The 15699-nt window shown below is 38.3% G+C and overlaps 1 protein-coding gene across 4 annotated transcripts in view; it reads right to left on the bottom strand.

Moving 5' to 3' along the window:
• The window catches only part of KIF13A (kinesin family member 13A), a 117320-nt gene that overhangs the window by 28729 nt on the left and 72892 nt on the right, over positions 1–15699 (bottom strand). For all 4 annotated transcript variants that reach the window (XM_068160837.1, XM_068160835.1, XM_068160836.1 and 1 more), the window contains exons 13-20: positions 15063–15197; positions 13798–13928; positions 12112–12198; positions 11832–11998; positions 5834–6044; positions 2558–2720; positions 1774–1914; positions 61–210 (exon numbers count right to left, since the gene is read on the bottom strand). In XM_068160837.1, the coding sequence (XP_068016938.1) occupies positions 61–210; positions 1774–1914; positions 2558–2720; positions 5834–6044; positions 11832–11998; positions 12112–12198; positions 13798–13928; positions 15063–15197 (1185 nt within the window). The remainder of the gene's footprint in view (positions 1–60; positions 211–1773; positions 1915–2557; positions 2721–5833; positions 6045–11831; positions 11999–12111; positions 12199–13797; positions 13929–15062; positions 15198–15699) is intronic.

Raw genomic sequence — 15699 nt, forward strand, 5'->3', positions numbered from 1 at the left:
CCAGTGTGTGCACAGGGCTGTGCCCAGCCTGCTCTAGGTGAGAGCATGTCAGGGCTTTACCTCCCCCTGCTGACTGATGATGGGCACAGCGTACTGCAGCTTCACCTCATGGAAAAGGCACTCCAAAAACACATTGGCAACGCCAATTAAGTTGTGATTCTCTTGCGCTTCATAAAAAGGATCACCTCTTTTGCCAATCAGCTTCCTTATCTGTTATAAAGATCACAAAAAGTTAGGTCAAAACTTTAAATGTAGGAATACAAGATCAAATAACCACCTAATGTAAGATCATAGCATGGAAGTTAAGTCACTACCAATCTTTTCTGTTCCTGTTACACAATTAGAAACTAGAAGCACATCACAAATATGAAATTAAATCTTTCTGAAATGAAGTCCTTGAGACGAGGCATTATATAATCTTTTCTTTACTATGATGACCTACACTTTTTTTAGTGATGTTAAGACAAAGCAGATTTTACCATGAGCTAGCACAGTAGCTATTGATTTCACCTTACTTCTCCGTTCTGTTTACATTTTTTAAATGACAGGACAAGTCATCCCCAGGTTGAAAAGTCGATCTGGCTGCTGGGTACCACTACAAGGGCAAAAGGGAAGGTGCAGGATGACTACCACTTAAGTCTGAAAGTGTTCTTTTTTTTATGACTCTCATACAGCTGAAATCACATCTGCAGCATTTTCTACTCAAGTGCCCCATATACAGCCACAAAGAATTCATGCAGATTCCTAGCAGGATATGCACTCCTCGGTAGACTTGTTAGCTCCTTCCTTTCTCCTCTTCCTTCATCTTCAACACATGCATTTGACCTACGTGTTTCTATGCAGCACATAGAACACATGCATTATGAATGACATAGGTCATGGCAAGGATGATCCTAGCTCAGGCAGACATAATGTATTCAAAGGATGTGCTATCAGTTCTTACTAAAGTCAGCAGCAAAATCATCGTTGTCTTCAATGGGCACAGATGAAGTGCTTGACCTCCCCTGTGTTATGATTTTAGAGATTCCCATTGTCCCGTCCAAGGCATGTAACAAAGGCACAATAGCTGTTCAAACATATTTGAGAACGATTCTTGATACAAGTAATTTAGGTGCTCCCTATCAGCCACAAGAAATCAAGATACTTCCTAGGCAATTCTACCTGGACACTTAGAGGAGAGATCCTCTGGAACCCCAAATCTCACATCTTTCTCTTGCCATTAGATAAGCAAGCTTTTGACAAGTCTCATGCTTATTTGCCAAGGCTAGCTTATTACTTAAATTCTCAGGAAATGCCACTTGGTTTAGACAGATACTGATGTAGACCAAGTTTCTTTAATTGATTTCTCCACTGCTTTAGAACATACAAACGAAATTATAGAATATTGAACATTTTAAGATCAGTTTCTACATTGCTAATATGTTCTCCATGTTGAGCATATCTAAGCAGCATCCTTCCTACCTTTGACACTGACCACAATGTAATAATTTTATTTCTAATGCAGCTTGGTGCTTCCAGTCAGAACTGGTGCTTGTCTGCATGGCACATTATGCCAGGTAAACATAGGCTTAGTGGTGTCATGAGTCACTACCTCGGCATACTTACATCTGAGAATGCAAGTGAAGATAGGACATAGCTGTGTTTTATCTGCATAGGCACCCTTTAATACACAGTCATTGCACTGGATCCATACAACATATTGTAAGGGGTTAAAAAAACAAAACACAAAAACCACCTCAATCTCTGATCTCTTTCAGAAAATGTATACAATACCTCAGGACTTTTCTCCTTCCACTCTTGATAGAGGTCTCTCATGTCAATCAGTTTGTTCTCTAGTTTCTCAATAGTCCACACTTGAGTCCCTTTTCCTTTTCTTCTCACTTGAATAGCAGGCTCGCTTACTATTGCGCCCCTCTAAATCAGAGGAAAACATAATCACTGTAGGAAAGTGCATGTAAGTATTTTAACCATTCACTCATACTGCATTCCTAAAGAGGAATAAAATACAGAACATACAGCTTCTATCTACATGCCAGCCATACTCTCTGTTTTCACACACAGCATTATCCTATATATCTCTCAAGGTGCAGACTTTTTTGACCTTCTCAGACAACTACCACTCACCCAGAAACATTAACACTTTCAATCAAATCACTTAAGACAAGCACATTATCCTAACTGCTATCATTACATTTACAGTAGCACTACAACTAGAGAACCCCTAAGACAAAACCAGTAGACATCTGTAATAGAAAACAGTGGTTGTTGCAATTATAAATAAAATGTAGGTTTTACAGCAACAGAACACAAATGTCTGTTCACAAATCACATACATGTATGGTGATCATACACTTGAAAGACAAGCACGAGCCATACTTACAAGTAAAATGGGAGCACAGCATAAGTATTCAATACTTTCAATATATTAAAGCCAGGTAGCACCCATATTTTGCCTAACAAAAGTAACATTTTATAGCCTCAAGACAGACGAATGTTACATACATCTATACATTTTAGTCGTAAAACTACATCTTCCAGCATTTGTTGTTGTCATTACCTTCTTGTTGGCACTGAGGTTTTCAGCAGGGATCTGAAGTGTTACTTGATAATCTGTTAGCTTACTCATTTCTTCTGCTAAGAAGTTTGCTTCTCTCACCAGTGTATTTGCCTTTACTATCTGCTCTCGAAGTTTAGCCAGGCTCTGTCGAAACAATTCATCCCTGTGGTGCAGTAGGTAACATGAAAAATACACAGAAGCCTATTTCTATTATTGGAAAGCTGCAAACAAAAGTGCTAACAAAGACTTTTCTGAAACAAGTTTAAGAAGAAATGCTGTATTGCACTATGTCAGTAGACACCAAACAGTGTCAGACAATTTTATTCAGGAAAAGCAGTGATCCCATCCTAAACAAACACATTACTGTTGAGGTAAGTCTAGCGCGGTAATGCCCAAATAGAAGGGCACAGTGCTGTGGGAGCTGTTATTTGTTAAAAGCCCCAGGGACATTCCTACTTTTCCAGAAATTAAATAATTGCAGCTGTTTTTCTCTTTAATCTGGAGTCCTGCTCCACAAAAACTACCAGTCACAACATGTGAGACTCCATCTTGATAAAACTCACTTTTCCTCACATCATGATGTTGGAACCTGCAACTGCTGCAGGCCACAGCCTGACATTACACAACTAGGGCTTTGCCGTGCTACAGACCCCCAGCCCTCCCTCCAGATCTTTTAGCCATCTCAAGCATATATGTTAAAAAACCCAAGTCCTATATCCCCACAGTATCTTTTCAATAATTATATGAATGAGCACAGGTTAGAGCTTGTGCACTACATAAAGAGTATGGACAAATACCAAGAAGGTTTCTCAGGCCTGTCTGAGCAAACCTGTTCTAACACAACACCAGGCAAGCCTGCTATGACATGCTATTCCTCCACCTGTGATATTAAGATACGCTTTCCCCTAGGATTGTCTTTAATTTGCCTTTAAAAGTATCACAATTATCCTCTGAGCAAATGTGAAGTCCCCCTTCTCTGCCTTTCTTTGTAACCCCAAAAGCACTTACTGAGTCTCATCATCTTCATAAAAGTCATGAACAGACTTCAGATATTTCAGTGACCAGTACTTTTCAGTATGATTTTGTTAAGCTTTTCTATGCTAAAGTCTTCCTGAAATACAGTACATGTTGTGCACATACACTTCTCATTTCTAGAGAACACATTTTACATTACAGACAAGTGTAGGATGAGCAAGTAAACTCACAGGCCTTGCTGTGAATACAGGCAGTTTGGCTAATTGCCTTTATTCAAGTAAGTGTAGATCTTTTGTATGTCTCTACAGTACAAGCCACAGACAACTGTCAATATGCCTTTCAGTTCCCAACAGAATGCTTCTTGAGTGGCTTTTTCCCAAAGAACACCGAAACTGCACTCTGCTGGCTCCCCAATACCACAAAGTGGTAAATGACCAGCAGTATTAGCAAGCAGCCCTGAATCTTAGTGCCTTTAACATGCTTAAACATGCAGCTTTGTCTCTTTCCCCTACCCAGGCTAAGACTGCAACACTGGAGTGTTTTGTTGGATCTTAAACAGTTCCCTGCTATCAGCAGAATTTTAGTATGCTTCCTCCTTATCTACTCTCAGCATTATATGGAAAATTCCTTTCCCTTTGCCTCTTGTTTCTGTTATCCAGTCCATCAAGATTAAGTGAGCATTTCCAGATCATGGGAGTGACACATTCCACAGACAGCTATAATTTTGGATTCACCCAGAAAAGGAAAGCAGAGTCAAGACTTGCTCATTAAACAATATTTAACACTGAGAGTGCATTGCACCTGCAATCACTGTGAGACTGCTGCCTTGCTGGAGAGACAGAACACGGCTTTGATCTGTAAGTGCTGCAAGAGCCATGGGATACAGCTATGGCCAATTCCTCCCTTAATCCAGGAAACTGGCATCTGGTGAGCTTTCTGAGGAGGCTCCCACACCAATTTTTTTCTTAGCTAGATTCTTCAGAAAGGAATGGTTTAAGACTACAAGGTGACCTTACGAGTAATATAATTGATTACTGTAGGTAGTTCTCATTACAGTTGTGCTGTTCCATTCAGAGCTGTGCCAGCACCCTTCTGGAAATTTAAGCAATTTTTTAGAAGTTTCAGATAGGATTTCTTAATTATTTCTACAAAATTCATATCACAAGTTCCATTAGGATATTAACCAAAGCAAATGCCTACTGAATATCAAATCCCGAAACAATCTTTTAACCCAGACAAGGGAAACTTAGAATCTGAACACTAAGGAGGTGTCACTGCAAGTCTCTGGAACTCCTAATACCAGATAATGAATATGCTGAACCTCTGCTCCAGTACACCACCACCTCCCCTCACTCCAACAAATCAATTTTGTTCAAATTCACAAAGGGTTAACTTTATGCCAACAGGTTTTAACACCAGGTCAGGTATCATCTGTCTTTCCACAGTCAGCATAAAGGCAGAATAAACTGTGTGATGTGTTCAAGCTGATCTGACAGATACAACCACGTGCCTACAACTGCTACCTATCACTGCTGCCTACTGCTACCTATCTTGCTGGCAGATCTGGTAGAGCTCAGCTTCATGTGCAATGGTGACAGAGCAACAACTAAAGCTGCACTAATCAAATCTCACACAATTCAGACACTGTGCAAAAGAGCCAATTCTCATATCCAGTCTTTCCATTCTTTCCCTGCATCTCTTACCCTCTGGCCAGTTGGCTGGTAAATACCCTCTCAGCACCATGCTACCATGCTTTTACAGCAGAAATCCCTCAAAGATTTATTTCTGGTTTCCTATTTAAGAGGATTCAGTTTTCTGTTGTTGTTTCAGTATTCCAAATCTCTGCTAGAACAATTAAAAAAAAAAAGAAGTATACCTAAGAGGATCTTCTGGAGGATAGGAAATTGACAATTAGTTTAGGAAAACTTATTCTATGGCAACGCCAAGAAAACATTATCAGATACTTTACTGATCACTGTGAAGAGTGTTCACCAACTTAAGCAGTAATTGCTAAAGCAAACATTTCAGAAACACTCTTCTAGTTAAAAATACAAAGCTATAATGCTGACAATTAAAAGCTACATTCATATTTCATGAGTGTTATAAAGGAAGATGTTGTATATATGCTATACATCAGAGTCTAATCCTAAATGAAATGCTATGACTTTGGTGGAGGCAGACCTTGTATAGCATGTCAACTCCACACAAAAATATTATTGGTTTATGACAGATGGTTCAGGCTTCTTATTTTGCCCTTTGCAATTCTTATTAGGTCTTTTATTTTAACTCCAGTATTCTCACCTCTCTTCTGTCCAGAGATTTACTTTCTGCTGTGCAGTCTGAGCAGTGTAGGAGAGTCTGTCGCTGCCATGCTGATGCTGCCTTTCTGGAGACAACTGCTGTCGTAGCAGCTCTAACTCACGCTCATACATCAGCCGCTGCTCCTCCAGAGCACTCCGCTTCTCTTCCAAGTACTGCTTCTCCAGGATCTGCACCACATTTTGTACTGGGTCTACAAAGAAAGGGGAAAAAAAAAGAGGGAAAAAAAAATCCAGAAAGGTGAGAAAATGCCATTTCAGCATTACAGAAGATTCATTATTTGGTAACAGCAATCATATCTCAGAGTCTTTGCAAACAGAACATGGTCATTGCCCACCAAAACAAAAGCCAAAATCATCAATATTGCATTAAATAGGTACATCCAAACAGGAAAACAATACAGCATGCAATGAGGCTGGAAGCAACAGTTAAGACCCTTGTCTTTTGTCTATGTTGCACTGTGTTGTTACAGTATGCTCCAGAATCCCAGGAGGAAAAAGAATAAATGGGAAAGGGAACAGATTAATAAGAAAACAAAGCAAAATACATGGGAAGATGATGTTAGCCAGAGAAGGAAACAACTTAAGGAAGTCAAAAGCCATTTACTTTCTTCATTTTGGCAGAGAATGAAGCATGTTGGAGAGCTCAGATGAAAACTTAGACAAACAAATTGTCTGACTAGTCATGTGTTGCATTGCACCAGCGTGCTTTGCAACACTGAAGCAGGCAAAGTATGTTCTGGAGGGAACCTCTGCATTTAGCTTTACAAACTGTATTTCATCTCGTTATCAGCCCAGAATAAATATCCATTTAGATACTCTATCCTGAAATAACTGCTTATGTCAATCAGCCTTGGTTAAACCTAAATTGCAGACAAATCAAAGAAACATTACTCCATCTGTTCCTGGTTTTAGGTCCAATGCCAGAATGTACCGCTGCAGGAGCAATTCAATGGAATAAGCTCCTTCTATATAGTACATGTATGTATCTGCTTCATACATTCTATCTGAGGGATTAAAATACAGCAAAGGAGTGGTTTGCAAGAGGACCAGTCTAGATGGATATGAGTGACAGCAAATCACCCAGCAGATTGCTGAATCTGTACATCAGGAAGGGAAGGGAGAAGAACTGGAGTGTGGGATTATTAGGGGAAGCGGCACTTCAGTTCTAGGACATGGCAGAATTTTCAAATGCAAACCCTTTCAGTTTTAAAATCATTGTTTGTGATACCTCTTGCAGTTTGGAAATAAAAAATTGGGGGGGGGGGGGGGGGTGTGGAAACACCTGCTGTGACTTTTGAGGATGACTGTTACAAAGGAGGAAGAAAACAAACCTAGATTTAATTACACTGTCCTGCTTTGGAACTAGAGGTAAACCTCTCAAAAAAAACCAACCACCCAACCACCCAACCAAGCAACCCAAACCTAAACTACAAAAACCTACACAATAACAAAAAACCCCACCCCAAAATAAACCAACATAACCCCCAAAACAACACAACAAAACCCCCCAAAATTACAAAAATACTGCAAACAAAAAACAAAACAAACAAAAAGCCTACAACAAAACCAAACCAAAACACAAACACCCAAAACAAAGACAAAACCCACCCAAACAAAAAACCCACCACCCCATAAACAAACAAACAATCCCCCCAAACTAAAAATCTACCCCAAAACCACGTCAGTGTGATTTAGTTATGGGTGATTTTGCTTTTACTACCAAAACCTCATCCTCATAAGATTTTGTCTAAGTTTCCCTGATACTACAAAGCTACAGGAAACAAAAACTGGGTTACTATAGCATACAATAGAGAATTCACATGAAAGGCTCTGCAGGGATTTCATCACTAATAGTATACGTTGGTCATCAAAACACATATGTAAGACTCGCCCCAAAACCACATCCCCTCTATCCTGACATTACTACATCTAGTAATCTGTAACAACTTATTACTAAATCTACTGAGACAAATTATGCTAAAGATCAACTAACTCACCATCTGCAATTTTAACATGCACGGCCATTGAGGCATCACCTCATAAAACAACTCCTCCCTGTTATAAATGCCAGATAAGCAAACAGGATCTCCAGGGTTCTGTTGTTACAGTGGGTTTGCATTTGTCTCTCAGCAGCCTTTTTTGAAATATTAAGATTGATGTATAGTACATCCTTGTTTTTAGAAGGAAACAAACACCTCTGCAAGTTGTTGCTGCAGGCCCAGCCATGGAAGAAATCGCTGGCTTTACACAAAGGATGCATAAAATACCACCACAATGGCAATTATAAAGCAGAGAGTTTAAAAAAGAAAATCAGTCAGTGTAAATAGCAATCAAATAGCAATACAGTAATGCATAAAAGTGTCTTAAAAAAAATGGAAATACTACTTTTTAGTACATGCCATTCTCAGAAAGACAGTTAGCTATTTTTAGCAATGAAACAAAGCAGCAAAAGCAATTGACTGAACCAAGTTCTAATACTCTACATTACAAAGTTATTCATGTTGATCTGCAGAATCTTTCTCCTCCTAACTCCTCCAGATAATATTAGAATTACCTTCACATGCATAGGTTTTGCTGCATAATCCATAAACCATCTTTAATTATGTGTAAGAATGGTTAAGAAATCAGGTATTATGCAGAAGATAGAGAAGAGGCATAGAAGAAATTAAAACCCCTCTATTGTGTTTGCAAACACAGGAAATTAATATAAGGCTGACTCACTGAGACTTCCCTAAACTGCTCAAAGACCATCTCCGAGTTCAGGGAACAGATTACCTTAATGAGTGTGATCTTTTCAACCACCTAGATTTACAGGATCAGAACCACCACAAGGTTACATTATGCCATGGAAAATACTTGGAACAAGATGCAAGAACCTAGTCTAAAACTTTACTGTTTCAATGAAATCCATTACTGCTTGAGGGGAGTAGTTATGCTTTTATTAAAATGAAAAAGGTTAATCTATACTTGTAGAAAAGTCTTAAATTTAACTTTTGAAAGAGCTTATGGAGAAAATCCAAAATTTTTCAGTTAGGAAAAAGGGTGAGCAAAATATGGTGCTAATTATAAACCATCTAGTTAAAAGATGAAAAAATAGTCAAGTTTCTCACAATTCAAAATACCTACAGTAGTATTTAAGTTAGATATAAACATGATGTTCCACTATTTTGGATTTCTCATGCAATGTCAAATAAATTAGGGAAGACTCTACACAGTGCCTGCCAAACACACAGCAAATTCTATACAGTGTTAGAAGTCTCAAAGTCCCAATCCTTTGCATATTATGTAACAAGAGTTCAATGGCCCTGAAAAGACCATTTGTATGCAGTTAATCCTCTGCAAAACATTAGAATATTAACATTGAGCCAGAAGAATGTATGAGCAGCATTTATTACGTTGCTGCAAATGTCACTTAATTCACATCTTGCATCTGGTAGTCCAGTAACAACAATACTGAAGAAATCCCTTAAGATGTCATCTAACTGCAGTTTTCTATGCAAGTTAGAAGGTGGCATTGACACAGGCTGCTTAGCTACATTCATCAAAATCCCAATGCTGAGCTGTAACAGTCTTGTTTGCTTAAATGAGAAGCTGCATAACCTAATCACATTGTTTACTTAACCAATGCACAGTGTACAAGAATAAAGTAAACTTCTTTGCTGCATTCTGTGTTTGACCAGCATCACAAATTAGCTGTACAAAGCTGATCTGACAGAATCCCACAAAGAAAGTTAACATGCTGAAGGGAGGAAAGAATCTGGATGTTTACTTTACAGCTGTTTTCAAAGTTAGACATTCTCCTCAGAGCTTCTTTAGAGCTGGATCTAATATGTGACACTGTTGTGCTGGTTCCACAGCCATAGAAACAAATGTGTTTGCACATTGGAGAAGCTAGGCTATTTATTTAAAGAGAGTTACTGTTCTCAAATAGATTAAGGTGGGAGATAAAACAACAAAAAAATCAAACCAGAGGAAAAAAAAACAAAATCTCTTTCTTTGGGCTATATGTCAATACATCCCTAAAAGATAATAATCTATTTAAAAATGTTAAGTTACCTCTTTGCCCTCTCCCCACCCAGCTTTCTCCAGAGCATGTAACAGAATTAATTGTCATCAGTTTATTTCTTCTTCCTTACCCATATTTATTTTTCATTTTAGGAAGAATTAATAAATGATGTTATAATGAAAGCTGCTTTGCTTCTTACCCAACAAACTGGAAGCCTGTCAGAAAAGAATGTATTTTAGCATTGAGAGCAACAGAACCTGGAAGCATGATCTAGCTTTGAATCAGAAGACCAGATTACGATCTTCAGAGCCGCTTGTTTTGTCAGGGTTTTATTATAACTTACTACTACAAATTAGTTAAGTGACACCTATGTGAGAGGGAGCAGAAGAGACAAGAAATTGAATTACTGGGTTATGATGCCTCTGAAACTGTGCAATGTATGACTGTTAACATGTGCTGCACATTAGGGAGGAAAGCTGTAAAGAAACAAGGTCTGTACTGTTCTTGGGCAAAGACAGAAAACAACCAACAAAAACTGGCTTGGACCACAGTCCAAAAAGCCTACTGAACTAAAACATTAAGACACTTGTGAAGAACCATTTCAGTCAGCTAGATAACAGCATATAAAAACCAAAAAATGTGACCCCCTGTTCAAAGAACACAGACTCATTATAGACTGCTACAGCTTAGTCAAACCTCTGGTTAGTGACAAGCAGATCAAGCATCAATTAATGCTTTCAAATTTCTCCAGCAGTCTCATGCATGAGCCAATAGAGTTCAAAACCTTTGTCCCAGTTTTGGCAGAGAGATGGGATGATCTGAGGCCTTAAAACAGGCAACAGACTCTTCACAAAGGATGACAACACTGAAGACCACCAGGATGGCAGATTCATCTGAAATTCATCTCCTGATATGAGTGAATCATAATGAGAATATTTCTACTATCAAACAGTAATTTCACATCAGTTTAAATGACCTGACCCTGTAATGCTCTCACACAAGCAATCCCATTAAAATCAAACTCAAAACAAACAAACAAAAACCACAAAAAAAACCAAACCCAAAACCCCATATATATACACAATCTTCAAACTACTGCTAGAGCATCAAGCACACAAAATCCTTGTGCTGTACTTCACAGCAATGCATAGAAAGTTAAAGAGAAGGAAGTGACCAAGAAAAATATGTAAATGCTGTATTTCAACAACTAAGCCACAACAGTGGAAATAGGGCAAAGATATGAAGAAAGGAGAACGAAACCCAATGAAACACCATCCATTATGCCTCCTTGGTCAGTGATCAAATCTTGTGTGTATTAAGAAACCTGTACAAAGTATCCAGTAGTTTACCAAGTCTTTCAGCACTTCTTCATACTATATCACATCCTATGAATTATGACTTGCCTTCTGGAAAGCATGAAGACATCCTAATATTTCATATATATCATACTATTATTTTATATAGATTGTATTTTCTTACACACACTGTCCAAAAAGGAATCATGATAGTATTTTATTTAATCATTGCTAAGACCCTAAGAGTTATCAAGTGTTAAAACCCCACTGGGTAAACATTCAAATATTGTTTTTTTATCATTCCAGTGTTTCTCTACTAAGGTTAAAATGGGGTCAGTAATATTTGATACAAAAGGATGGATGATACAAACTGAGCCATATCTAGAGAATTCTTTTGACGGGCACAATTTAGCAGCACTGTAAAGGAGAGCACATGTACAGATAAAATTGTGCCAAGGCACAAACCAATTACTAATTGGTGTGTGTATACACCTAGGGGTTTTTTTAATATTTTATTTCAAATAATATATGCCTAACATCATTTCTGCAAAACTATCTATTCCTGAAAACACTCCTAATACCTCTGGAGTCAGAGTACCGTTTGTTTTACCCAGAAAGCAGGATCTTGATTTTTAAGACAATCTAACAAGAACATTTTTATCTGGCCATTGCCTTACCATTACTATTCAGTGTCTTCATAATAACTTCCATTTGTGCAAATTCATAGTTGTAGTCTGGTTCTGAAGAAGCTTCACTGGCTGCATCCAGATCATGGTCTCCTAATGAAGTTTCCTTCTCGAGGTCTTTCAGCCAGTCTCGACGTTTCCTCTTTGGTAAATTGATTCTGTGTAAAAATTGAAATTCAGTTTCTAAAAAGTTTATACAGAACAGCAGAAGGAAAAAACAAACATACAAAGCTGAATGTAAAGAGGTTGGATTATAAATATCAACTATTACCTAAAAAAGTGGTTGTTTCCCCATAATATTCTATCTCCATGCCATAACTGAGTGACAGAACATACCAGCGTACCGTTTACACAGGATCTGAAAGAAGAAAATACAACTTCAGCCATATCCTAAAAATAAAAGGTTGAAAAGTAACTACAAGATCTACTGTTTCTCCCACATACAGACAGTGATTTGTATCACATGGTATACAAATACACTAGGTCTCATTAAAGAATCAAGATGAATGTTACTGGTTGGATTTTTACTGCCAGAATTAAACACCTTTCCCCTCTAGCGTTGGCGGGTATGATTCTTCAGTAAACACACAAAGTTGCTTTTAGTTGCATACCCATTTCTCAATGTAGTTCACACTGCCTATTTCTTGTGAACAGTCTGTAAACTTGGATGCATGCAAATCCTACAGACACAATTTCTCCATGACACAAGTTACTCAACACAGAGTCATAAAAATACTGTGAACATACTCTACATTCAAGAGTAAGAAAAGATCCTTAGATCCAAGTTTCATTCCTTCAGCAGAGTGTCTGTTATTAACAAGGGTCTATTTTTGTGAACATCTGGTATACTGCTAGACTTGCATTTAGATTTCTCTGCATTTAAGTTTAAATCACAAAAATAGGAAAATGGAGCTGGTGAGCTTTGACCTATTGGAGTCACAAAGCAAAACATTTTCTTTTTAAGAGGAAAAATAACAAAAACTTAAGCAAAATGCAAAAAGCCTTTTCAGAAGCAGTCTTCTGAATTCAGCTGTCTCTCAACACAAACACTTAAGTATTTGAGTAAGAAAACAAAAAAAATCCCCCCAACTACACCCCCCCCAAAAAAAAAAAATGCTTGAATGTCTTTTTTCAATACAATTCTGGTAACTAAATTTCTGTTTACATTACTATCTTAAGAACAGCTACTTAAGCATTGCAGATCAGGCATGAGAATCTTTTTTCCACTGACATGTGACTTAGTTCTTGCCAGTCAAAATGACTGATTTCCAGTACAGTAACTCTATCACCACAAGTCTGAATCCCATCTGTTTGAAATTTTGTACTGCAGAAGGCAAGAAAGAAAATGCAATTACCAAGAGATCACAGAATCACCACGGTTGGAAGAGACCTCAAAGATCATCAAGTCCAACCTGATAATTTTACTCTTTACAAGAGGTCAGATTTTTCAGAAGGTGTCTCTCAAATGTTTGTTTCCCCCTTCAATACTAATTTATACATTATTTAGATGTCCAGATTTCACACAAGCAGCATGACTATGCAACTAGGACAGCGGTAAAGCTTATCATGCCATTGGAGATGCCATCAAGGCACAGCTTCTTAACTCATTGTACAGGTTGGACTGCCAATAGTGCCTCAGTGATCCTGTTATCATGCAAGCCACAGACAAGCAATGGCCCCCTATTTCTACTGAATACCTTCTAAAGATGATCTACTTTGAGTAAAACCACTGATGGCCTGTTAAGTGGCAAAGTGGGTGGGTGGGTGTGGACACGTGTGGAAATATCATTTGTATTACTGAATTTCACTTCTAAATATCTCTATAAGTCATCTATATTGAACTCACTCATTGCTCAGAGCTTAAAGATACTTCTATGTAAAACAAGAACACATGCAAATTATCTCCTGGTCAAGAAAAGCAAACACTTCCCTGGAAAGTGCTGCTGATCTCCCTTACCTTGCATTTTCTTTTGGTGTGAGTGTAACTTCTCCATCTAAAGCAATATCGATTTCGCAGTGTTCTGCTTGAATTCCTATACCAAAGAGCTGTATATCCTGTGTGGTATCTGCACCAACTCTTGTGTGATCCTAGAAGATAAGCTGTTACTAAGAGACAAGCAAACTACCACTATTTATGAGGAAATACTGGCTAAAGCACTGAGACTGCACTATCTATACGCTCTCCTTTGCTAAGCTCTTCTGCAGAGCAGAGGACAAAGTCACAATTGTTCCTCTGTTTTGCACTTGATTTTCATATCTTTTTAGATAAAACAAAATAAAGCAATTGACAAATTCTGAGTTAAAAATATTCTCAGACTATGCTTGCAAGCAAGCAATAAATGCAAGTAGTAAGAAAAATCATCCATGTCACCAAGGCATATACAATAGAGTAAAACATGGACAGTAAACCAAGGTGCACAGAACTGGCTCCTTTTCACATAACTATGCAGCAGCTCAAATACATTAGTATCTACTTAATTTCAAGTTCTACTGTAAATTCTGCTGCTATACTTTGCTCTTCTTAGAGCAGTAAGTTGCACAAAGCAGAAGCCTTATCTCTGCCTCTAAAGTAGAAAACTATTAAAACAGGCAGGGTAGTCTTTCATAGCTTTATTGACAAGGAGCTCCTACTTCCTTACAAGCACATTAGGTGAGTACTTGACACTATTTCACTGACATGACACTAGGCTAAACAGAATGGTATGAAACCTCATGGCAGCAGGAAAAGACATTCTTGTATGTTTTTATCAGTGCTTCCCTCTCCCCCTGACCTCCTCCCCTCCCTGCTCTCTCAAGTTTTCCTGTCACCATAACATATGTTTACTCTACTAAACATCATCTCTTTATGATTAACTCATTCAATATTTAAAGCAATCTTCAGCTCACTAACAAGGAGGAGCATCTAACAGGAGGCTCTCACTTCAAGTTCACCCCAAAAGGCAACTCTGTTCACATCCTGTCTGGGAAAGGCAGAATTTATCTCAGCCCTGGCACATACTGAGCACTTCTCCCACTGCTGGCAAACAGGAGATAATTAAGAAAACAATAAAGCTGAACTGCAAAGAGAGGACAAAAGCCTAAACAGTAGGACATGGCCTATCCTACTTTGCTACAACTGGGCTTAAAAATCGAGATACATTCTGAACAACACATTGAGCCAGAAAATCAAAACAATAAGCAAGTGTCCTTTCATTCTCTTAAGCATTCTATTTGTATTCTTACCTTTAAATAGTAAACCAGAAGCTCATTGAGAGCAGGGTCTGCATTCAGGTTGACCAGGTAACACTTGTCATCTCCAACCTTGATACCTGAAGACTCAAGCGAAATTCCCATACTCTCTAGCTGTCTCTGCCTCTCCTGCAAGCACAAAAATAGGTTAACCCCACTTGCTGCAACATGTAGAGACAACTACAGCAAGTCAATGAAAGCAGGGGAACCAAAGCTGAAGATGCACATTGCTGAGCATGCGTCCTGTGTATCGCTACCAGAAACAGAACTTCAGGCATTGGTCAAGTACCACGTGTTTAACAGCATTTTTACACATCAATGATAAAAATTTAGATCTAATCTTCAAACACCTGCTCCCCAAAGTGGAACTTACTCACTATGCAGCCCAATTGATTTTATTAGAGCTACTCCTAAGTAACAGAGTGTGGCTTTGAACCTCTGTGTTAGTTAAAAACTAGTCTCAGCTCCAATTACTTCAAAGTTGATCCCAGTCATAGATGATTTAGACAGTAGCAAGCCACAGTTTAGGTTTATGCTCTGATATCACAGTATCACTAAGGTTGGAAGAGACTTCAAAGATCATCGAGTCCAACCTGTCACCACAGACCTCATGACTAGAGTAGGGAGGACA

This window comes from Melanerpes formicivorus, unplaced genomic scaffold (genome assembly GCF_026170545.1).
Source record: "Melanerpes formicivorus ecotype bairdi unplaced genomic scaffold, bMelFor1.0.p_v2 SCAF_53, whole genome shotgun sequence".
Taxonomy (NCBI): Eukaryota; Metazoa; Chordata; class Aves; order Piciformes; family Picidae; genus Melanerpes; species Melanerpes formicivorus.